General features: G+C 42.3%; 1 protein-coding gene across 1 annotated transcript in view; it reads left to right on the top strand.

The window, feature by feature from the left end:
* The window catches only part of DNAH1 (dynein axonemal heavy chain 1), a 295,393-nt gene that overhangs the window by 230,494 nt on the left and 38,873 nt on the right, over positions 1-26,026 (top strand). Inside the window, exons 56-61 of the mRNA XM_054976957.1 lie at positions 768-953; positions 12,186-12,377; positions 20,068-20,235; positions 20,387-20,578; positions 21,908-22,039; positions 23,170-23,295. Of these exons, the coding sequence (XP_054832932.1) occupies positions 768-953; positions 12,186-12,377; positions 20,068-20,235; positions 20,387-20,578; positions 21,908-22,039; positions 23,170-23,295 (996 nt within the window). The remainder of the gene's footprint in view (positions 1-767; positions 954-12,185; positions 12,378-20,067; positions 20,236-20,386; positions 20,579-21,907; positions 22,040-23,169; positions 23,296-26,026) is intronic.

Below are 26,026 nucleotides of genomic sequence, written 5' to 3'. Positions count from 1 at the left end.
GCTTTGAGTAAATTTTCAGGAGGGAAAACCTGCTGCAGTCAGAGGGGGAATGGAGCAAAACCTCCATGTGGAGTCAATGTAAGTCTATAATTTTCCCAGCTGTGAGGAAGAGAAGTTTGAACTCAGGTTAGATGAACTCTACCAACTTCCCCAACTTTTATTAACAACATCTCTCTTCCTCCTGTCAAGGAATAAGTATCAAGAGTCAAGGAGATGGATGTTTATAGGTTTTTTAAAACTATCTGCTTGAACCTTGTTGAGTCAGAATTTAATTCAGTACTTGCTCACACCCCCTAGGCACTACTGCTGATGGGCACTAATGAACTAACCTGTTCAGTGAATGATGCGGGAAAGAATGCTGTATAGTCTACTTCTCACACTGAATTGAATCCAAAGCATACAATTTTTTTCTGCCTTCCCCTGTATACTGCTATAAAGAGGAGTGGAATTTACTGAGGAAAAACCTGTATCTGTTTAGCTGTTCTGCCCAATTTAGTTGATGTAAGCTTAAAAATCTGCTGCCTGGTGTCCCTTCCTCCCAGCTGTGTATTATATGAACAGACTTATGCATGCCTGTGTAGAAAGTTTCCCACTACAAAAGTTTAAGGGGGAAAGCTATGTACAAAGCTGGAAGACTATTCATCAATATTCAATTAGGAATCAGTAGGTACAGATTCTCTCATTGAATCAAAGGCAGGCTGTGATATAGATAACAAGCTTCTATCCAGACTCTCTCATGATTATGACCATTGCTTGTGGGACTACAGGTAGATACAGCTGTGGCAGAGGAGACACGGAATGCTGTGCAGGCAGAGGAAATGAAAGCTAAAGTGAAAGCTCAGACAGCTCAAGCGATTGCAGATGATGCCCAAAAGGACCTGGCAGAAGCCCTCCCAGCTCTGGATGCTGCCCTGGCAAGCTTAAGGAATCTCAACAAAAATGATGTTACTGAGGTAATGAAAGGGAGAGCAGATCCCTTTTGGCTAACTCTGCACTTTGCAACAGAGGCATCAGTGTCAGCTGTGAGACCCACTATGCAAGACATCAGTAAGACAGCACAAGTGTTCCATTTCTTTTAGAAGAAGTTTCTGGAATCTAACAGCCTTATTCCTTTTGACAGATTCTTCTGATGCATCACACTGTTATACTGAGCCAGTTTGGTGTAGTGGTTAAGAGCACGGGATTCTAATCTGGAGAGCCGGGTTTGATTCCCCACTCCTCCACGAAACCAGCTGGGTGACCTTGGGCGAGTCACAGTTCTCTGGAGCTCTCTCAGCCCCACCCACCTCACAGGGTGATTGTTGTGGGGTAATAATAACGCTTTGTAAATTGCTCTGAGTGGGCATTAAGTTGTCCTGAAGGGCGGTATATAAATCGAATGTTATTTATTATTATATGGCTCAGCAAATGGCATTATAGCCACCCTTACATGTTACACCATTTCACTTAGAAGGGAGTTTCAAAGCAGGATTTGCATTGTGCAGTGGGACATAGGCTTGCTCCCTGTTTAAGTGCACATGGATTGGAACCAGTCACTCCTAGACTGGTCTTCAAAAACTCTTGCATCCAAGTAAAAATATTTTGATAGTTACTAAACCCGACCAAATAATATTAGGAGACCAGAGGGAGTGTTGTATTCCTGTGCCCTGCACCTTAAGAATGATACTGAGCTGCTACTTCTAACATATGGCATTTAGCAAGTGCTGATTGAGCAGTAGTCCATGTTTACTGGGGAACAAGGCATAGGTCTGTATTTAACAAGGTACAGCTACTTTGGGATGATTTTATAGTACCTAGAAAACATCGTTATATTTTTGCTAGGCACGTGAAGACATGCCGCACATTGAAGCACCTATCCACATGCCTCAGAATCTGCTGTCAGGTTCCAGTAACATGTCACTGGACAGTAGCCTCATCAGTGGTGTCAGGTGGCAAAAACACCAGAAGGCATGTACTGATGGGGGCGGGGTTCAGATGTGTGGATTTACATGAAGTCCACACTTATAGTGCAGCTACACTGTGACAAAAAAATGTCTGTTCTTCACATGCACTAAACAGTGAGTCAGTTTAGCTCAACTTGGTCCTTTGGCAGTAACACATTTCAGAGATCTAAAATTACATACAAACTGAGTCTAGCCAAATCTCCTGTAAAATTTTCATGTCTGTTTATATGTATAAGACTACTTTTAAAATAATTTTTAAAATACTGTTACTACAAAAATGTACTGTGCCCCTATTCAAAAGGATTCTGTAACTCCAGCTGTTATATAAATCAATTGATAGATGAGGGATAAGATACTACTGCAATAATGGTATTTTTTCCAGCATGTTTGTAAGCTTTTCCCCATAGTCTTAACCCGATGGTCTAAGCAATAGCTAAAAGTGAATATATTATCTTTATTAATAGATTTTGTTTTGTTTTTTAACTTAAGCCAGCAGTTTTAAAACATTAACATTCAAGTTACTTTCAGGAAGATATGGACAAAAGTTTTTTTCAAAGGAATAGTACCTCATTGACCTCCAACAAAATAAGCTCAGCTTTGTATCTATATACCTTTTTCATTACAGATTTGAGATGCACAAGTAGTTGAAATTGAAAATAAGTGAAAAGAAAGAATTTAGACAGACAAATAGTCAACAGAAATATGACTATGGTGTTTAAACTGCCCAGGTTTTCTCAGACCAACCCATCTACTACCCAGCACTGTATCAGAGTTTCCAACCCCAGAGAAGAAATAAGACCATTTGTGGAATCCTTTTGCACATTTCTTACTGCACATCACAGAATTGCTGAAGTTCTTCTTTTTAATGACCTGGCCTATCTGACAAAAACCCTAAGTGCTTTCAGGATTTTTTCTGCATCATAAGTGATTCTTCCATAGATGTGGGCCTACCATCTATCAAATGGGTTTTCCTCAAGAAGGCTGTCAGTCCAATGAAGACAGCAGTCTGGCACAAGCATGCACATTCTGACTTTACTTCTTATATGCTTATCCAGGGATGATCATATCTGTGCTTCTGAGAAGGCCAGGGCCTGCTTCTCAAGATGCTCTACCAGCTCCTTCAGCTGGTCAGGGTTGTTGAAGAAGAGCACATAGAGTCTACGCTCAGTCTGCTGAAAGTGGGTCTCCAAGGATTTGCGTTTGGCTTTCAAGTCACTCAAAGTCTCCATTAGCATTTGATAGAGTTTGGCTTGTGTGCTGCTAAGCTTCTCCAGAGGTTCAACTATTTCCTATAAAAACAGAAATCAGAGCTAAAGGTGCTTAAAATAGGACAGGGTATTGAACTACATTTCCCCTGACGGTGGGGGCGGGCGGGGGGGGGGGCTGGGAGGTATGAGCGGCTAGTCAAAAGACCCAAGGATTAAATCCTTCATAGCCTCTCCCTTGCAGAAATATAAATAAAAAGGCATATTTTCATCATAACAGTGGCTAGAGACTTACTTCTTTAAAAAAATTAAAACTTAGAAATCATAAAACCTGTTACACTTGTTGTTACAGCAGTATATTGATATAATGATATTCTAGTTCTAGGTAGCCAGTTTGGTGTAGTGGTTAAGAGCGTGGGACTCTAATCTAGAGAGCCGGGTTTGATTCCCCACTCCTCCACTTGAAGCCAGCTGGGTGACCTTGGGCTAGTCACAGTTCTTTGGAGCTCTCGCAGCCCCACCCACCTCACAGGGTGTTTTGTTGTGGATATAATAATGGCATACTTTGTAAACCGCTCTGAGTGGGCATTAAGTTGTCCTGAAGGGCGGTATATAAATTGAATGTTGTTACTGTTATACTGTCAGATTCAGGATTCTTGTGCAGTATGACTGCTGGCCTGCCCTTACGCTGCATGCACGCATACACAAATAGCCTAGTGGAAGAATGGAGTTTAAGCATAGGATAGGCCAGAGCCATTACATACCTGAGCATGAAGCATTAGCTGGTTGGAATCACCATACATCATGCAGTGTAGTACTTCATTATCAGATTCTAATTTGGAAAGATAAGAGAGTGGTGTAGCCAGCTGTACTTGGAGCATCCTCAGTTCCTGGCACAGTCGTGAGCTCCGGCCTGCCAAGGTTTCATAAGCATGAAAGAGTTGCTTCTCTTGACCATGCTTGTCCAGCATCTCCCATAGCCTGAGAGGGAAAGGAAAATAGTGAGATGCATCCAGCGATCAGAAGATCTGAGAGACAAATCTGTGTATGTTTCTGTCATATTTATGAAAGAGGGCAACTAAGCTGTTTCATAGATATACTTTAAAATATCTATTAATTATAGCTGGAATGGCTGAAGCAGGAACTTGTTACTTCTTGTGGCCTTATCATGGAGAGAGAACTTGAGGCCCATTAAAAGATTTTCTAGCTAAAATCCAAGTATGGCTCAATGTTCACATTATTTAAAAATAGTTAAAGCTATCAAATTGGCTACGTCTAAAAATTTAAATGTATCATATACATAATGACTCTTTTGCCCTGACAGGTTCTATTAAGCTGCACAAGGAACATGGGAGGAAAAGCATTGGCCTTCCTTTAGGATCAGGTTTATTTGAATGGTTAGCCATTTTATTTTCCTTGTATTTTCTCCTGAGGAAAATTTTTGTTGTTTCCAATGATTGCCACACTTCAGCTCCTTTTTCCTCTCCCCAGCCCTCCAATGTTTACCTTAAGGTGGTAAGGTCACTGGGGTCTATCAGAGTTCGTGGACACTGCTTAATGGAGAACTGTGAATCCTCAAAGCAGGATATCCTTTCCTGTAATTTAGCCTGGGATTCATTTAGGATAGTCACCATCTCCTCTAGCTTTGTCCCCATCAGGTGTAGATTCTTCTTTTCCACCATCAGCAAGAGCCTCAGCAGCTCCAAATGTGTTAATTGCTCCATGATCTGTCCTGCAGCTTCCTCCTGAATTGATTCAATATGTTGAAGTCTGATAGTTTCCAGGTCAAGTTCCCCACATAAAACAGGCAAGCGAAGGAGGTGGACACTGCCCTGGAGCAAAGACACAAGGTGTTGGGTCTGCATCCGGCCTACCTCACTTTGGAGGATGCACAGCTGTTCCTGGCAGGCAGCTATGTGAAGGTGAAGTTCATGCTGCTTTTCTTCTGTCTGTAGGGGACGGGACATAAAATTCCATAAACCACTTCAATCGTTGAAAGTCTGTCTGAACTTTGCAAGAAAAGGCATACATTTGCTCAGTTCAGACGTAACGTGAAACCATTGTTTAATTAAACTATTTTTAGTGGGGCGGTCCCAGTGTGGGGCACTCCACTAAGTATGCTTAGTTAGGGTCTGTCAGACCAGGATCTGAAACCATAAACCATATGAACAAGGTGAATACTGACATCCTGGCATAATTCTGTCTTTTTCACCAGTTCTGTCCTCATATTAGTGGGACACCTTGCCAAAGAAAAGGTGATAAAACCAGCATTTTTCAAGATAAACAGGGTTTGTGATACTCTACAAGAAACATTATGGTTTTACAAATAAAACCATAGTTAAAGTCATGGATTCCCTTTTCCACATTTAGTTGCAGGTAGAATGGAAGCAGTGAGTCCTGCACAGCAGATTTCCTTTAAAAACCCAGTACCTATCCCTATAGGCAAAGTCCTACTGTTATTTACTTCAAAGTGAGCTCTATTTAGTAAAGACTCCACTTCTTTCTGCAATAAATGTTGTTACTTCTCTTTTGCTTCACAGTGTGATTGTACTTTTGTTTCCCCATGCTTGATTATTTCCTATTAACTCATGATGGCTGCAACATTCCTCAATGGATCCTACATCAGTTCAGGGGGGAATATAGGTTTTAATTACTGAGTAGGATCCAAAGATCCATCACATAGAACAGAGATCTTTTCAACATCACCCTCTCACTAGTAGTTCCACCCAACCCCAGCAAATTTGATTCTCAGGGTGCATTAATAGCCACCTTAAACAAGTACTCCAGAGAGGCAGCATACACATTCCTAAATAAATATAAATAGTAGCCATATGGCTTAGGAGGCTACACTGACAAGTGAAGAGGGGGCAAAGGCTTCCTCACTCGTCTGTCAGCTTGTAGAAGAGAGAGCAGTTTTGCCTCATACCCCATCCTCTCTGCAGTTCTTAGAGCCATGTGGCCATTAGCTCATGTGGGTCCTATATCTCCAGGAATCAACTGCTGGGATAAAGGAAACATGGCAAAGATCTTCACCTTCCAGCGCTGTCTATAGACAAATCACTAGATCAAACCCATCATTTTCCTCCTTTGCAGCCCAAACTACTGCTCATTATATTTGTATTGCATATATTATTGTAGTGATAAGAATAAAAGTAACAAACAATTTGGCTTCAATGAGAAGAGAATTGAACAACTGATTATGAATCCATTAAGTAATTAAACTGAGATGGAAAACAGCAGAGGGAAGGAGGAGATTTAAAGAGGCAGCAGACCTGGAAAACCTCTGTAGAGCTTTATCAACCACTCATATATGGACAGCTGGCTTTGAAACTATTTTAAGAGAACAAAACAATGCTGGAATGCAACAGGTTGTCTATGGCATCTTCTAATTCTCCATAAAAACAGAGTAAAATATGTTTATTCCAAATCAAATGGCTAACATGGAAGCAGCCAAACCAATTATAGGTCCTTCTTTCATGATCACCATGCATTCACTCATTTCCAAAACCATGCCTTTTTATTGCTGCTTTATCTTACATAGATCTACTAGAAGCAGAGCCAAGCAGGTGTTTCTATGGCAAGAAGAATATCTGTTGCTGAATCCTATTGTTCAGTGCAGGTGGGAAAAGTATGTCAGATCTCCTCCTAACTTAGCAGCAATTGCTAAGTCACCATAGGAGAGCAACTAAATGGCACTCTGTTTTACATCCACTTAGATCTTGCTCAAGCTCATTGTTGTATTGAAAATCACAGAAGATAGCTTTGTCTGTGGGAGACTCATATTTAGAATTGTCAACAGGCCAGAAGAGAAATGTTCTGTCCCTTTAATAGAGGCTTAATGTGAGGAAATGAGCAATTGAAGCTTTTCATGGCATGGAGGTAACTAACATTACTTGCAAAATCAAGCCTCTGTTAAAGGGACAGGATATTCTTCTCCAGCCTTGTTGGAAACCCTACTCTTATTCCATGCCACTGCTGTATACCAGCACCTGAAAGCAAATTACTTACCTTTTTTTCTTTATTGGCCTTCAAGGTCTTATTTGCCCATTGCAAGCAAGTCCAAATTCCCTTAATTTCTGCAGAGGCAATGACTAATGCTCTCTGGCTACACATATAAGCTAACTCCATGCGCTCCAGTTCTTCCCGGTAGCTGCCCAGGTGGTTGTCATTCAGACTCTCCATTTGGTCAGTTACTGTTTCTGATAACTCTCTCTGACAACTGTACTTAATAGCAGGTGCCTCATTTCTGAAGTTCTCCATTTTCAGATAGTCCATTTCTTCTAGCAGAGCTTTCAGATCAACTACTGACTTATCCTTACTGATCAGCTTCCCCTGGTAGATAGCTTGGCCCTTCAGTACCCCAGTGGTCATTTCATGGTTTTCAGAATCTTTGCTGTGAGGCACACCTTGGTTTTCTGACAGCACTTTCTGAACAACTCTGGCTATAGTTTCTTTTCTCAACTGTTCATGGTAGCCCTTCTGCTCCTCCTTCAGCAGCATGGTTTTATCACCCTCCATCTCACTGATAATGTCTGGCAGGAACTTTGGGACAAATCCCAAGGAAGTCTTTGTGACCTTTTCTTCTACCTCCAAGAAATGTCCTAGATCTGCCTTTGCCAGTGATGCTTTCAGGGGCTCATGTCCAGGTTCTCTATACCATTGCACCAGCTCTTTTGCTGCCTTTCCAGTCTGGGTGAGAATATCATTGCTTTGAAAGTTTGCAAGCTGCAGCTGTAGGTGTACCTTCTTCAGCTCCCTGTTTACTTTCTCTTTCTTCTCTGCCAGATGGCACAGCTCTTGCTTCAAACTTGCTGTGCGAATCTGGAGCTTGCCATGTCGCTTTGTCTGACAGGAGTGTTGGCTCTTTAACATCCTCATCTCATCTTCCATTGTCTCAAGGGGTAGAACTTCATTCCCCTGTGTAAAATCCTTTAGCTGAGAGGGCTGGTGGCAAGTTTTCAATACTTGAGCCAATGCTTCGTCCTCCAGAACAGACTTCTCAGAAATTAACAGTTGTTCATAAGCCTCCACTTCTGCAGGGTTCAAAACATTCTCCTCCCCCACAGTGTTGCAGAACCACTCTAGAAACTGCTCTGCCTGAGAACAATCAAATAGCCAATCAAAGTCCTTCTCGTGGAGATCCTCTGCCATGGGGGAGATCATTTTCAGGGTCTCCACAAACTCTGCTCCTCTGTTAACTGTATCCAGTAAGAAAGCCCTCGAGCGTCTTCGGGTGTACATATTTTGGTTATTCTTACACTGAGGAAAAACAGACAAGTTTTGTTTATTAAATTCAGAGATGTGTGCTTTCTGATCATCTATGGCACTCATATGCAAGCCATGGATTTCTTGTCTAAGGATTCAGTCTCTAGGAAATCCAAGCTTTCACTTTTTAAAAACTTAATTTTCTAAGCTTTGGAAACAGTTTGTAGGTCTTAAAGGCACGTGAGTAAGAAACAGGATTGCCAACCTCGCTTACATCAGAAGTGGGGGATGGTAATGTACGGCAGGCATGGGGCACTGATCCAAGCTCCTCACACATACTTTGGAAGTTCCAATGATGTCACTTCCTGTTGAAAACTAGAAGCTATGGGATTTCAGCAGGGCCAAAATTAGCCCCAAAATGCATGTGGGCCATTTCGCCTTATGTTTCAGTGGCTCCTGGCCTGCCTCCCCCTTCCTCCTCTCCCCATTGCCAGCTGGGTGAGCATGGCCAGGGAGGCAAAAGGTGAAGGTGGGGGATCCCTTGCCTCCACTGGAGGCGGGGCTGGCATCCCTAGTAAGAAGGACTGGGCAGGATTTCAGGGCCCTATGCAGCTCCTTATTCCAACCGATTGTCACTATTCTTGTCTCTATGTCACATCCCGATTTTCTCTCCCCTTCCATTCCCCCCAACACTTGTCTTATGTTTCATAGTTATTACAGAATCTAGACTGTAGAATCAGAATATGTTGTTCAAAACATGTATGTTTGAAAACTTCCCGTGGTTTCTTGTAATCAGTATTTGGAATACTTTGCACATATAATTGGGAAATATTGAAAACAATGTCTATTGTCTATATTATATGTCTATATTATATATGTTTTAATTTGTTAGCTGCTTTGGTGGCCTTTATGAAGGCAGAAAGGCAGGGCATAATCTTCTAAAATAAAATAATTCAATTTCCTCCAGTGTTTTTAAATGTATCCTCAGTAGCAGGAAGCGTCTTTGCCACCACTAGACACTCTAGAACAATGATATCAGCCACAGGACTCTATTTGCATTTTAACTGAATGTTATTAGCGAGCCATATATCTTGAATATAGTGCTGAGTCACAAGAAACAGTAGTTGTTACATTCATTGGCCACCCTGCTTTGAAACTTACCTCTGCAACTGTGAGATTCAGATTATTGCTTTAGAAGATGCTGATATTCTCAGAACTTTATATGGATTTGTAGAAACACACACCCAGCTTGTTTCAGACAGGTGGAAAGCAAGTGAACCATGTGTTTCCTGCCTGTATGCTTAGGTTTCTAACAGGTTTGCTAATTAATGAGAAAAGATACTGGCCTGTAGCAAATCTTGTCCCTTTAACAACAGTTTGATCTGCAAAAAGCAAAAGTTAACCTTATAATATGATTAAGGTTATCACCTACTAATTTCTTACTTCAACTTGCTGTTAAAGCCACAGTTACAAAAGCCATATGAAAAATTGGCAACCTCTGTTGCTATCCAACACTATCTATTTATATCAGGTCAGGAGCAAACTACTCTCTATCCCATTGCTTCCAACTACTACAATGCACTACAGGAACTGACTTGTATTTTATGATGGGCTGAAATTATCTAGAGAGGACAGGCAGTGACAAAATGAAGGTATTGGTGTCAGCTGTAGAATGCTCAGTGTTTCCCCAATAATGCAATCCAAAACTAACTTAGAAAAATAAATCCTATTGAACACCTGACAAACATTTTTTATGACTGAGCGATAAATTTTTCATACATACACTATATACAACCCAGTTGCTGTGTTAGGAGGTGATATGTCTTAGGCAAAGACCCAATGCTTCAGTTACAAGATGATAATATCACAGATGTGTGTTTGGTCTGTCGAATTTTACTGTCCTAAAACTAAGACTCATCTCTTATTTTCTATGACATCAGATGTTGATATAAAAGTGCTATTCAGCTGTCTCTTATATTCACATGGAGAGAGAAGGTAGAAGGTACATTAAATACATATATACAAACACCTGTTCTCTATTACTACAAATCTTCCATCTGCCCTGACTAGTTCCACTTTATATCCACTTTTTATCAATAAACCTACTTCTGATCTAGCTAGATGTTCACAGAGAATAAATATAAAGCAAGAATACAGTACATACTACTAGTCTTTTAGGACTCTTACAGTAAAATCCTATACAGAGTCACTCCCGTTTAAGCCCATTGATTTCATCGGGCTTAGACTGGAGTAACTCTGCTTAGGATTTCACTAAGTCTGATTATTGTGTAATGGATCTCTGAAGAAGAAGTAAAGAGTCAGTATCCCTCCCCATATTCTTCCCCTGCATAGTCACCTATTCATGGTAAATACAGGAGCACATCAACTTTTCTTACCATTGGATGATTTTACTGATTTAAGGCTATACTTCTGTGTACACTTACCTGTAATTAAACTTCACTGAACACAGTGGGGCTTCCAAATAAATATGTACAGAATAGGCCTGTACAAAAAAAAAAGTACAATAGTTACTGGAAAAATCCCATAAGAATGTTGCTCAGTCAGTGACTGACTTGGAGTGATAACTTGCAAACTGAAAACAACTTTCAAAGCTCAAACAGTAAAGACAGGGCTAGTAGCAGCCACTGCCTCATTCATACATGCAGGCTTTGCTTACAACAGACGAGATCCTGCAAGATATAGGATTAAATCTTGTCAGTATCTTTTAAACTCATTACAAATGCATAGGTTCCTAATTTGGATTCGTTCCATGCATGGAGAAGAGAGAGAGTTTAACCCTTTCATCCCAGCAATCTCACTACTCAAAACTGTGGCACCTAAACAGTTATAACCCCTGAAATAAATAAAAGACAAGTACCCATATTTTTTCCTTTAAAACTCTAATTGCAGGTATAAGATTAGTGAACTCTTGAGGAGATGGAATGGTTAAATCTCATCTCCATTCCCTGCACAGCCCCAGTCTATATCATGGTCACCTGGGATAGTAATGTGCCTTTATAGACTAATAACGGCCTGTGCTGTCATTGGAGTCTAGTTGGGCCCATCGCCATGGAGTTTTCAAGCAGTGAGTGAAAGACAAAGGATGACAGAGTTTCTGCTCCTTTCATTGTTATGTAGAAAGGGGAATTTTGGCAGTGAAGAAAAGTGGTAAAATTCCCTTTCCTGTATAACTGTTAAAGGTACAGACACTTCATCCTCTTTTGCTCCTGGCCACATTCTTCATGTGTAAGTTTAAATCAGTCCCAAGCGGACATTATTTCAAACTTGATGTATCAGCCACATTCAGCATCAGGGTATGCAGTGTTGTTTCAGAGAGAGAATATCTTTCATTGTTAAATATTTTATAACAAACTTTTGTTGAAAGTAGCATATGATATACAATTATAATGTATTGCAGTTTCATTGGACTTATTTCTGGGGGGCCATCAGTGCCATTCTAAGTTTAGTTACACTCTAAGCCCACTGACTTTACTGGATTTAGAAAGATGTAACTGCAGGTTTAAGATTGCAGCCATTGTAGTTGTATTGCAAGGATTACATATTTGTTATGAACTTGTTCTGAAATTTGTGTTTTATGGGGGGATCTTGTAAGTATTTCATCTTTCATGTGAAAAATATCTGTAGCACATCAGAACAAATAACCAGAGAGAGGGATAGAGCAAGGACATGCATGCCTACAGTATGGTATTGTATTAAAGATCAGATAAACTCTGGTTTTATTTAATTCCCAAACCATGGTTGGGAATGCTCTGCAGCAGATAGTACAGTATTCTGTACTACTGATCCATTTCTTCCTTATTTTCTCAACTAGGTGCGAGCAATGCAACGTCCTCCACTGGGAGTGAAACTGGTGATTGAAGCTGTCTGCATTATGAAGGGAGTCAAGCCCAAGAAAGTGGCAGGAGAGAAGCCAGGCTCTAAGATAGATGACTTCTGGGAGCCTGGCAAAGGTCTTCTTCAGGATCCAGGGAAATTTCTTGAAAGTCTGTTTAAATATGACAAGGTATGTAATTATGGTGGTTGTTGGTTGTTGGGGGTTTTCCGGGCTGTATTGCCGTGGTCTTGGCATTGTAGTTCCTGACGTTTCGCCAGCAGCTGTGGCTGGCATCTTCAGAGGTGTAGCACTTTTGGTGCTACACCTCTGAAGATGCCAGCCACAGCTGCTGGCGAAACGTCAGGAACTACAATGCCAAGACCACGGCAATACAGCCCGGAAAACCCCCAACAACCATCGTTCTCCGGCCGTGAAAGCCTTCGACAATATGGTGGTTGTGTTCATGCTTACTCTCTCATGCACACAACTGTTTTCAAGAAGACAAGCAGGATCAGTAGAGTTGCCAACTGATTAAAAAACCTAGTCTCACCTGCTCCTGTGTTTCAGTCAACAGATATGCAGAACTCTGAGGGAAAGCTTCTGACCACATGAAGATAAATATTATCTCCTGCTAATATATGTAAACCAAACTGCTGTTAAAGATGCAACAGCAGGAGCTGAGGGGAAAGTTGACAGTCTTAAGCACCAGAGTAATGGGTAGTTCAGTTCAGAGTTTATTGTGTATAGCTATAGACTGTCACAAGATTACAGAGACCCCATTAAATAAGATAAAATTTAGATAAAATACAATTATATATACAATACAGATTTACTGAAACATGGGGAGAATTCCACTAAACCAGACATCAATTAAAACCAGAAATCAATAGGTTAACAGCAAGTTCAGGTAACACCCTCTTTCTCTGATGCATTGGACCTTATCTTCATAGCAGCAAAGGCAAAAAGTGAATCTCTATATGAAATGTATGCATCAACATCAGAAACAAAAATGAGATTTTCTCCATGTCTGTGTAAACTTAGACCAAATAAAATTTCTGCCAGAAACTTAGATCTGGGGTCAAAATATAAAGAGCAAAAAAGGATAAAATGAAGTAAATCCTCTAGCGAATGAAATCCACAAATACAGAGCCTTTGTGCTATAGGAGTTTGAGAATAATGTCCAGACAATATTGCCCAGAGCATGGATTGAAATCAGAATAGGGTAAAAGGTGCACCAAGGTTATGAATGATTAGAGATGTTAACAAGGTAAGGAGTGCCAACATGGTCAAATAAATTTAATAAATTTGAAACACGGTACTGCTTTTGAATTTAGAATCTGGGAGTGATCGATAGAGTGTTAGAGTTGAAAATGCAATCTCTAAGTTGGAGACAGGTTGCCACAGAACCTATAAGATTGACGGGGATAGAGTACAATAAGAATATCTCATTAAGGTAAACAGAGAGCTGCAAATTATTGGCCATCCAAAAAATGAAAAGATTGTTGACTAAGTGAATCGTGTCTCAGATTTTTATTCTTTACCCAGTATGTTATAATGGCCCGATGTGCTCAAGCTATAAGGGCGGGAATACCTGATTCCACTCTCCAGGGCTTTTTTTCTGTGAAAAGAGGTGGTGGAACTCAGGGGCACCGTATGCGCATGCGCGCTCCCAAAAATGCGTGATGGTCTCACTTCCCGGAAGTGACAGCACTTCCGGAAGTGATGTCACTTCCTGGAAGTGACATCAACGCGCAGGGCATGGCCATCCCCCAGGAGAGCTCCCACGATTCAGGCCTGCTCATCTCCCTGCCCCTTACCTGGCAGCAGTGTTCCCTTTAAACTGTGCAATGTTGTGAGCCAGAAATCTACGTTGTGAGCAGAAATCTATTTTGAAGGTGTACAGAGAAATCTGACTGTGTATCAATATACAATAAAATGAAAACCAATTTATAAAAACAAAGAAGTGGAAAAGAAAGGGGTTTTAGGTCTAAGCAATGTCTTTGTATTTCATTTCCTCTGTGCGTATTGCGTTTCTTTTAGATGACTTTTGCTCTCTCCCTCTCCAGACATGATCACATATACAATTAAATACTTCCAATCATATTTTATTCACAACCAATTACTAAAAATTACAATGACTAAAATTCTGTACTGTGTCCTGCTGGTGCATATTAAATTAAATGTTAGGGGCAGTGGGACTAGAGAGAATTGTTTGATTCATTTTTAAGTATTCCCCAAACTCACAGTCCACTCAAAATATTCTACCAATACAGAACAGAGACTATTACCTGGATTCTAGTTGTTTTCACCACAGGGAAGGTTTTGCATAAATTATTTGGGGGGGGGGATTTTAACTTTAAACCACCCCCCTCCAAATAAGAACCAGTACATGTGGCCCTGCTTGAACTGACACAGGAACAAAGGAGGGGGAACATGGCATGAAGGTAAGCATCTTTGGTCCATTTATATATAAAGTGGCAGTAAAATCAATGAATTTAGCAGTATCCTGTCCCATTTCATAATATTTACTTGCCAATAAAGTGCAGACCCAGGTTCCACCATGAAGATGGAAGTGACCGAAGAGATCTGAATGTCAGCCTGATTGTACCACTTTGCAATTGCTCTTATTCAGACACTGGAACAGGAAAGAGTCTGGCTCATGAAAGAGTCATGTCTCATAATAAGCACTTGGCTTAGATCAATGGACCACCTAGCTTAGTGTTCTGTTGACTGGCACAGGTGGTTTTGAGATCAATGCCTCTGTCCATGCCCACATCCAACTCCAGCATCCAGCTGTTAGAACATCTCTTAGAAGGAAGGGTTTATTTTAGCAGCAACTATCAATAAATATACTGTCTGTAGTAAAAAAAAATTATTATTATGCAGCAATGAGTTCCAAAGTTCAACTGCAGATTGTGATCCACTTGAAACATGCCACCTGTTGGGTTTCTTTGGATAAGTCTTAGTTTGCATTTTGAAAGTGTGGATAACTGCCCTTTTATGAATGTAGCACTGAATGCCCTTCAGTGCTAAGAAACACCAATGGCTTTAAAATGCTTTAAATCTCTCACCATGACCCCAAACATAAGAGTGGCATAACTCAGGCCAGCTGAAAGGGGGAGGTTAAAGGTTAAATTGCCCTCTGTGCTGCTTGCGAATGGCGCTGGAGGGTGATTTAAACTTTAAGTCCCTGCAGGCCAGCTGAAGGGGGGGGGGGTTAAAGTTTAAATCGCACTATTGCCTGGGCCTTGCAAAAAGCAGCAGCAGGAGGAACAAAAAGTACAGGTGTATACAGACTCAAAAACCCACTTGAAGTCACCACCCACAAGTTGAAGAACAAGGCAACAGATCAATAACCCCTCCCTCCACGCAGGTGCGTACTTGGAGTGTTTTACAATGCTGACAGGATGCAGGCTACAACCAGATTTAGTTTCCCCACATCTTACTACATAAAAGTCTAAGCATGTTGGAGATGACGCACATTTTATCCTGGTGCACCTGCACAGGAGCAACAGGATAAAAAGTGCATGGTGGTCAATATGGCCTGCAGAGTTCGCCACTGTGGTGGGATGGCCAACCGAGCTTGACCGTTCTTCCGCCGCAAGCAGCCCACTGCACCCCCAACTGAGCTGAGGAAGGGGCAGGAAAGACAAGCCGCCCTCCCCATCCCCCCACCTGCAAGCCCTCTCGAGCCCCTCCAATGGGGCTGGTGCCAGGGCAGGAATGCCCAGCCTGCCTGCCATCCCTCCACAGCCTATTTTTCTTCTATTTATTCACCTAGCTCCCAGCCTAATTAGGAGTTTACTAATACTCTTATTTGATATTGTTGGAGGGATTATTTATAAGGATGCCTTATAAATAATCCCTCCAACAATATCAAATAAGGATATCAAATAAGGATCTAAGGATAAGCATCCCTTATAAGGATGCCTCTGCAAGGGGCAACCTTATAACGATTTATAAGGATGCCTCTTGCAGAGAGGCTTGAGAATTAAAGCAAGAGTATAATTTGTATAAGCAGCCCGACAGAATGTTTGGGTGGGTAAAAAAATTTTTTTAAAGGCGCTACTTGAAACATTGTTTTATGAGCACTGATTTTGGTGTAGTTAAGCGTCAAAAACAGCACACCTGTCACAAATCCATGCATTCATGCACCTACCGACTCCAATCTCATTTCAGAAAGGATTATGCACAGTGTCACTTATAGAAGCCATCACCTACAAAGACTGAAGACATTACCAGAGAACAGCCCTATCCACCCACCCATAGGTTCTGTCTCACAAGTTTCCCATAAGGCATACAAAAATGATTGTGCATGTCAGTCTCTAACAAGAGGCAACAGAGCAACTCTTTTAAAGCAGGACAATTTTTTAGCCACAGATTTGTTTGTTTTTTATAAAGATAAAAAAACCAAGCAACTGTTGACCCTTCAATACATCTCAAACCACAATTTATAAGCAACCAGAAAAACACCTTGGTTCTAGAATACCTGAGCAGCAGGGCTTTTTTTCTGGGAAAAGATGTGGTGGAACTCTCTATTATCACATGTGCTCCCAGAAATGCATGATGACATCACCGCTTCCTGGAAGTGATGCCACTTCCCAGAATGCAGCACAATGCATTATAGTGAGATAAATGTTAGTAAGCTTGGGAAATTACACTATTATGAGAAAGAGTTTCTTTCCTTTCTGTATCCTCTACAAAAAGTGAAATCTTCCATTCCCTTTCCCAAACATTTCATTTCTTTGGAATCATATTTTAAAATATGCAAGAAGGAGGGGGCCTCTAAAAATCCCAAACCCATCTCACAAATCTAAATTCTAATAGACTCCCTCTGCCAGCATAGAAAAGAAAATTCCAAAATTCATTCTTAGAATTCCACAGTCTGAAATTCCTAATCTAATGAATATTGAATTTTCAGATTTTCAGGGAGGGTTTGCTTTACTGGAACAATTCAAAATTCCTTAACACCCATATGTCCACTGCAGTTTCAGTGATGTTAATCAGCTGAGGGTGGGGGGAACCATTTGAGTTACAGCTATTAAGATATAAGAACACCTATATGCTGATGAATATATTGATGAAAGCCTTCTGTGACTTGGACACAGCTATCCATTCCTACCATAAAACTGGAATAACCATAACTGATATTTTAACTAATACAAATAACCATAACTGATATATTTAACTAACACAGAACCAATCTGCATTCAGAAGCTATGGGAACCATAACAATGTCAACTTCAGTCAACAAAAGAATAAAAGCAACACACACACACACACAGCCCCACCCACCCCCATGAAAAGAAAGCAGAATGAATTCAAAGCAGCACACACACACACAGCCCCACACAGCCCCCAGAGCCCCATGAAAAGCAGAATGAACTCAAAGCAGCACACATACACACAGCCCCCCAACCCCCCCAAATGAAAACAGAATAAACTCAAAGCAGCACACACATACACAGAAACCCCTGAATGAAATGAAAGCAAAATGAACTCAAAGCAGCACACATACACACACAGCCCCACCTACCCACTCCCCCAATGAAAATAAAACAGAATGAACTCAAAGCAGCTTAGCCTCCTCTGAAGAGCCAGCCCCAGCAGCTCTGATTGCGTGCTTTTTCTCTCACTCACTGAGGAATGAAAAAAAAGCAGAATGAACTCAAAGTAGCTAAACCTTCTCTGCAGAGCGTGTGCTGGGCCCCAGCTCTCTCTCTCTCTCTCTCAAACTCACAGAACAATGGAGTGTTCTGGGAAGTGACATCATCACGTGCCCCCTGGGAGCGCGCTCATGCTCCACAGAGGCCCAGATTGGGGACACTGCAGAGCACAGAAGTGCTCCTGCCCTCCACAGCAGCCCAAAACATGCCCATTTCGTCCCAGATCGGGCTCGTTTTGGGCCCGTTTCGGCACAGATCGGGCCCGTTTTGCGCTGCTGCAGAGCACGGGAGTGCTTCCATGCTCCGCAGCAGCCTGAAATGGGCCTGATCTGGGCAAAAATGGGCTCGTTTAGGGCCGCTACAGAGCGCTGGAGTGCTCCCGCGCTCTGCAGCGGCTCAAAACGGGCCAAATATGTGCCAAAATGGGTCCAAAACAAGCCTGATCTGGGCTGAAATGGGCACGTTTTGGGCCACTGTGGAGGGCAGGAGCACTCCTGTGCTCTGCAGCAGCCTTAATCCGGGCCTGATCTGAGACAAAACGGGCCCAATCCAGGCGGCTGCAGCACACAGGAGTATGCAGTGCCTCAGGGGAATGCACATGGCCAGGTAAGTGGGGGTGAGGGTGGGGGCAGGGGTCTGGCATCCCTAGAGGAAAGGGAAACTGGCCGGAGCGTTCCTCCTGAAAAAAGCCCTGTGAGCAGTTGGAAACCCCATAGTGAAAGCTAGGATAAAAAGTGGTTCTGAATTAGTTCTATACTAGATAAGTTTCCCTCTTTCCATTCCCAAACTTCAGCTCCATAAAGGAGATGAGGAATGACCTTGCTCTGAAATAGTTTCAAAACTGGATCAATAAGACATCTGCCCTTTGAGTAATAGAAATACAGGACAGATCCTACCATTCTTAACACTGAAGATTTTACTGTTTCCAAATGCGTGTTTCAGTTTAAGGTCTCTCTAAAAGTAACACCAAGATATTTAAAAGAATTGCATTGATTGATAAGGTTACCACAGATGTTCCTAGGGGACAATTTTGCCCTTTTCCTAAAGACCAGAGTGATGGGTATATTTCACCAGATGTCAATCATAAGTCCCATAGTTAAGTGGTTTCATTCTTTGTTTGCTCATGTTTTTGTATTGCAGAGAAATAATACACCCAATATGCTGCTCCTTGGCTGGAGCTCTCTAGAGAATAAGAAGCAAGGGGGCTGCATCAATACACATGAAAAAAGAAATAGAAGGAGAATATTCAAAGGAGTGTGGAAAAACATTTTATTATAGAAATTCACTTATGTATTTTGAGGCAATGTTCCCATTATCAAGTGTAAAAATCCAATCTACACAAAGATATAATCAGCAATTGTATACTGCAACATTTGTTGTAATAAAATACATTATTTTTGCAGGGGAGGGGCAGTTCTACCACTGTTTCCCTCTGTTTTAAGCCCCAAATGGGCTGTGACACAAAAAAAAGTAAGTGGTGCTACAACCTGTTGCAATGGGCGTGAGGTACCTTCTTATTTCCCGTGATACTGTGATTAGACTTGGGTCTTTTCTGCATGGGGCTTTTTCATTGTTTCTGACCCATTACTGCATCAAATTCTCTCCAGAGTTCTCCACACATGGCCAAAATACCACAATTCAGTCTCCAAACTGCTTCCCATATTTTTTTGCGTTCTGCACAGAGAAACTGAATCATTTTCCCAGCTTATCTGCAGCTTTTCTCCCTGTACACATACCCCAATGTTTCCAGCAAATTAAAATCCAGCTTTTTGAAAGTTCAGAATGCTTTCTTTGACGTGAGGCCTGGCTAAGGTTGCTAGCCTCGAGGTGGTGGCTGGAGACTTCCTGGAATTACAACTGATGTCCAGGCAACAGAAATCAGTTCCCCTGGAGAAAATGGCTGATTTGGGGTGTGATCTCTATGGTATTATAACCTGCTAAGGTCCCTCCCCTCCCCAAACCCTGCCCTCTTCAGGCGGCATCCCCCAAATCTCCAGGAATTTCACAACAAGGAGCTGGTAACCCTAGGTCTGGCCCTGGCCCTGTCTCAATAATATTTGAGCTTAACTTCAAGCACAGGACTATGGAGCTGTAGAGGTCCACTTTCTGCATACTTTTTGCCATGGGCCTTAGATACCTCAGGACTGACTCCCCTGAACTTTCAAGTGTTCAGGCTCACGGTAATTCATCATCTCTTATTTTATTCTTTTCAGGATAATATTGCAGATACAGTAATTAAAGCAATTCAGCCTTATATCGACAGTGAAGAATTTCTGCCAGCAGCCATAGCCAAAGTGTCCAAAGCCTGCACATCTATCTGCCAGTGGGTTCGAGCCATGCATAAGTACCACTTCGTGGCCAAAGCTGTAGAGCCAAAGCGAGTAAGAACTGCAGCAGAGCTTCTTATAAGTTATCCTGTGTACCCCTTGTAATAAAAGGAGCCCCCCCTTGCCTCTGAAGGGGTCTCCTAAGAAAAAGCAGCAGTATCAGTATGCACCATTTAAGGATCACAAATGTTGCTTTTTTTCATAGCAAGCCCTTCGAGAGGCAGAAGAAGACCTGCAGGCTACACAGAGGGCCCTGGATGAGGCCAAGGAACGTTTAAGAGAAGTAGAGGAGGGCATTGCCCATCTGCAAGCCAAATACAGGGGCACCTTAGCCACAAAGGAGGAGCTAGAGATGAAGTGTGAACAGTGTGAGCAGAGGTTAGGCCGGGCTGACAAGGTAAGGGATAGAGCCACGTTTCCCCATTGCAATAGGCATTCCTTGACCTTGTAAAACTGAGGCAGCTTCTGGACTCATGAGGACTAAGAATAAGCTTTCCACACTGTAAAGACAATGAGCTAAGTCCATCCTTTTAATCAAAAGATAGAAAGCTAATTCATGGCCTGATCCTAAACTTGTTTGCTTGAAAGTAAGTACTATTGCTTGCAATGGGAGCCTCCAGGGACAGGAGCTCATCCCTGAGTGAAACAAGTATGTGTGTAAATACTTATGAATACGAAAGTAATAATGGCATTTGGTTGCTTTCATCTTTCATTACCAGGTGCCATGATAAATTCTAAGCCTATTTGGGCAGGGTCTGACTTCTTACATGTTCTGTATAATGTTAAAGCTAGTTATGAATAACTTTTGTATCAGCCATTGTCATCAAATATGGGATACTGACAAGCTATACTTCTGCACTCTTCTAGTATGTCTGTTCCATCAGGGCATTTGCAGCACTTGCAAGCTACGCATTTCACATTTTGATGAGTCCAACCCCTTGAGGCAGGAGTATATATCTATGCTGTGTGTCACAAACAAGTATACCACATTGAAGTACTGCAGCAGAATACAAAGTTAGTGAAGAAGACACATGTCTCCAGGCAGCTAGGCAAGACAACCCTTCCCCCACCCAAATCCCTAACCTCACTGGTACAAGTGTGGTTCTGCCTGTGAATAACAAATTTTATAATTCATGGACAAAAATAAACATCCCCCTTTTCCCCTTCTGGTGAGTAAGTTTTTATTTAATTAGAATTCAGTGTCCAGTTGAAAATGGAATTCAATAACCTAGAGTCTATATAACAGATCTAAAAGCTGTAAGGGACTGGAATGCAGCCATGCCTTTTCTTGCCCTTCTCCAGTCCCTTCATTCACTCTCTCCTTGTACAAGTTGTGGAGCAAAATAAGAGTTTTTACCTTAGCAAATAGGAGCAGAGGGTGGTTGAAAAAACAGCAGTAGGCCAGGTAGGAAAAACCATGGCCACATGCTCCTGTCTCAGCTGCACAGTTATAAAAGGAATAGGTACAATTTGTGGCAACCTTGCCTGAAAAAAACTACGAGTTTCATGCAAATATATCTCCTTCCAGCAAACACTTGCCTTAAAACAGTCTTATAATATTAACCTCAGCTGGAAAGGAGACCTGCTGTTGCAGATTTCCATCGTTTTAAGGACTGAGGTCCCAGTCACTCTTGCTCTGTGATGTTTTGTGCAGATGTTTGAGGGGATGGGGTGAGGCTGCCTAAGGAAGAAACTAAATGGCAATTTAGGCATGTCTTTTCTCCAGCTAATTAATGGCCTGGCTGACGAAAGGGTGCGCTGGCAGGAAACAGTCCAGAATCTGGATTATATGATCAACAACATTTCAGGAGATGTGCTGGTTTCGGCTGGCTTTATTGCATACCTGGGACCTTTCACGGTGAGGAAGAATCCCCCCCCCCCCGCTGAAATATCTGAATTTTCCCCTTGACTTGGGTCTGTTTCAGAATCAATTTGTCTGGGCGGGCGGGGGTGGGGGGAGTCATAACTGAATCAAATCCTTCAGCGTCCATAGTGGATCTTTCATCTAATATATAGTGTGACTCTGAGAGAGCCTGCTTAGTATCCCATTCTCCTTAACAAGTGAAAATGAGTGGGAGCTGCAGAGAAATGCCACTCCTTAAGAACGAGTTTTCTCCTTCTTAAGGCTCACATCCAAAGACACAGAGAAAGACCTAACTCTGCTTAGAATGGCACTGCTAGTTTTAAAAAATTGAAATGTTTTGTAATTATTTTCTGCTGCAATTTCATTTTAGGTGGCAGCCATTTACCCTGAGCCTTTTTGAACATAATAGGCTTTACACTGAATAAATAAGAATTATCTTAGGCACAGAGTAATTCTAGGCATGTATAAGGAGAAGTCCCATTGATTTCAATGTGTCTTACTCCCTAGTATTTGTGCTTAGGATTGCAGCCATAGTATAGTTATTTATGTAACTGTTAGTAATTGAACAAAGCCTTCAAAGGAGTATCTGTTGTGTCCTTTTGACAGCCTCTTGTCCCAGCATGAGTTGTTTTTTGCAATAATTACCACAGGTTTTTACCATGTGCTTACTCTAGCCCTATTCATGTAAATCCCCTACCCCCAGGTGGCCTTCTGTTATGTTATATTGGAGCTAAACATGATTAACGCTTTTCAGGATTGAATCCAATTGTGGTTGGCAAATCCACTTTAACCATGGTTTCAAATCATTATTTGTAGGGATTCCAGAACAGCATCAACCATAGTTCACTCTGATTTGCATATAATGGTTATAGAAAACAATAGAAGGGATAAGGGAGGAGGGAACATACAAGCCATCTCAAAGTCATGATATGGAGATCGGAAAATACAAAGTTTGAATCAAACCAATGTTGTTACATAGTTCATTAGGAACTGCTAAACATAGGGGTCTCAAGGTTTTTTGAAGAAATCTTGTCAAGACATGACAGTGGTTGATTTGAGTTTAACTGAGCCAACATTTTGGAAATACCAATTTCATATTAATAATGCATTGTTTCCCTTGGTAGGGTCAATATCGAATATCACTTTTTGAGGAATGGATAAGTAAGTTAAAGTTGCATCATGTTCCACACACCAAGGAACCAAACCTGATAGCCACACTTGGAGATCCAGTGAAAATCCGATCATGGCAGGTATGTTGAGAGGAGGGGTTGTGAATGGTGTATAAATGATTTTTTATGATGCTATTAGGGGTGGAGAGTGCTATCAAGTCATAGCTGACTTACGACGGCCCTTGCTGAGTTTTCAAGGCATGTGATTAGCAGAGGTGGGTTGCCATTGCCTGCCTCTGCATAGTGACCCTGGTCTTCCTTGGAGGTCTCCTAAGCAATTACTAAGCAAGGCCGACCCTGCTTAGCCTCCAAAATCTGATGATATCGGGCTTGCCTAAGCTATCCACATCAGGGCATGAGGATATTATGTGTTCTAAAAAACTGATTCTAAAAAGAATATGCAAAGCTCCACTGTATCTTTGTGAGAGATACAGTAGAACTTATAAAAAAACTTTGGGGACTTCCCAAATTTTGTTTCAACAGAAATAGTCAAAGGAAATTTATGTTGTAGAGAAAAATCCCTTATAAAGGTCACTTGGAACATCCCTAAAGTAACTAACAATGCTGCCTCTACAGATTTTATCATGTTTTAGAATTAAAACTTTGAACTCAAATCCTTGGTTTAATTTTAAACAGCTCAGAGAACTGGTGAGGTGTCAATGTTCCCAAGTAACTAGCTGTTTACAAAATATTTCTGGAAAAAGAGTGCACCTCATCCTATCTGTGTGTTGAAATTCAGGTAGTCACTTATGCATGCAATATTTCTTTACAGGGCTTTTTTTTCTGGGAAAAGAGGTGGTGGAACTCAGTGGTGGAACTCAAGACCGCGCAATGACATCACTTTGGGTCAGCTGGAACAAGGAGGGAGTTTTTTAACGTTCAAATTGCCCTCGGCAAAAATGGTCACATGGCCAGTGGGGCCAGATCTCCAGACAGAGGGGAGTTTAGATTGCCCTCTGCGGAAGCACGGAGGGCAATCTAAACTCCCCTCTGTCTGGAGATCAGGGAGCAGGGCCACTGGCCATGTGACCATTTTTAAGAGGAGCCAGAACTCTGTTCCACCACGTTCCGGCTGAAAAAAAGCCCTGTTTCTTTATCTAGAAAATATATTGCTACTTTTCCAGAGACTTGCTTGAGGCAGCTAATATAAAAAATACAACAAAATACTTAAAAACCACAATTATAAAAATCACCAGTATATTAGCTAGCTGGACAGAATGGACAGAATGGGAGAAGGTGGTCCTTGAGGTGTCTGGCCTGGTCGCAAACCATTTTTAATGCTTTAAAGGTAAGGAGCCAGCACTTTGAATTGTGCCTGGAAACTAGACATGGGCACGAACCAAAAAAACCCCGAAACACGTGATTCGTGGTTCGTAGCATCCCACGAACCACGAACTTCCGACCTTTCCCCAGTTCATGGTTCGTGGTTTGTGAGGCTGTCATTTCATAGACCCTGTGCTGGAATCCCGGGTCTATGAAACTGACAGCCTGGGCAGCAGGAAAAGAAGCTGTCAGTTTTACAGATCCCTCGCCAGTTCCAGCACAGGGTCTGCGAAACTGACAGCCCGGGCAGCAGGAAAAGAGACTGTCAGTTTCACAGACCCCATACTGGGTTCATCCGATGGGCTGGAATTGGCACAGGATCTGTGAAACTCCAAACCGGCCACGGAACAGCTGGAAAAGTTCATTTGTTCTGCAAACAAACATTCTGTACGAAATTTTGTTCCGTGCTTCGTTTCGTGCCCATCTCTAATGGAAACAAATTGGCAACCAGGGCAGATTTTTGTATCTAATAGACTTCCTGCTGCATTTTGGACTGACTGAAGCACAGGACTCGACATCCCTAGAATCTGTTTATTTTAAAATTAAATTTCTTTCCCTTCAGTCTTAATGTTGGCTTTTAGGCAATTCCTGGAGAAGATGCAAGTGGAGCTTAATATGATTTCTGTCAGTAGGTCAAGGGATAGTATTTTGACACCCTCTCTAGCAACTTGTCTTTCCAATGACTTTCTGAAGCAGTATAAAGTATACAAAGTAAGGAAATAGATACATAGAGCTGTAAGGGACTTCAAAACTCATCTAGTCCAACCTGTCTGGGGTCAGCAGCCCAGCCCCCGGACTTGCCGGGAGGCAGCAGTTCAACCACTCTGAATGGCAAACAGAGCCAGAACCTGCCTGTGCCAGGGGGAAGGGGCAAGGCCCCAAGGCCTCAGAAGGCAAGAAGAGACAAAGGGAGCCCAGCTAGTCCCACCCCCCTGGGGGAGGAAAGGGGGCTAAGCAGAACAGAGGAAGGGGGTCAGGACAGCGGGTTTGGGGACCCAGGAGTCGCCCACACAGAGCCCTTACCTGAAGAGAAGGAGCAGCAGCCCCAACAGCCCAGAGCCACGCCCCAGCTAGAGGATAGTAGCCTGGCCCAGGAGATGCCAAGAGCCAAGCCCCTCCAGGTGGAGCTGCTGGAGGCACTCTGCTGGAGGAGCTGGGCAGCCAGCCACGGGGCCACAGCTGGGCCTGCCTTCAGCAATCAGCTCAGCCAGGGAGGCCTGGCAGCCAGCCAGGGGGCTGCAGCTGGACTTGCCTTTGGCAATCAGCAGAGGCAGGGAGGCTTGGCAGCCAGAGAACAAGGCACAGCTGGTGCTGGTCAGTGGAGCCAGATCAGCTACCCCAGCTGCAACTACTTGGGGCAGCCCAAGACCAGGCTGGAAGGAGGGCGGAGCAGAGAAAGGAAGCCCTATAAAGGATGGCTGGGTTTGAGTAGGAGTGATGGACTGGAGCAGAGTGAGAGCAAAGACCAGGAAGAGAGTGGATGGAGGAG

This window comes from Eublepharis macularius, chromosome 4 (genome assembly GCF_028583425.1).
Source record: "Eublepharis macularius isolate TG4126 chromosome 4, MPM_Emac_v1.0, whole genome shotgun sequence".
Classification (NCBI taxonomy): Eukaryota; Metazoa; Chordata; class Lepidosauria; order Squamata; family Eublepharidae; genus Eublepharis; species Eublepharis macularius.
The sequence above is the reverse complement of the archived record's forward strand: the minus strand, read 5'-3'. Positions and strand labels throughout refer to the sequence as shown.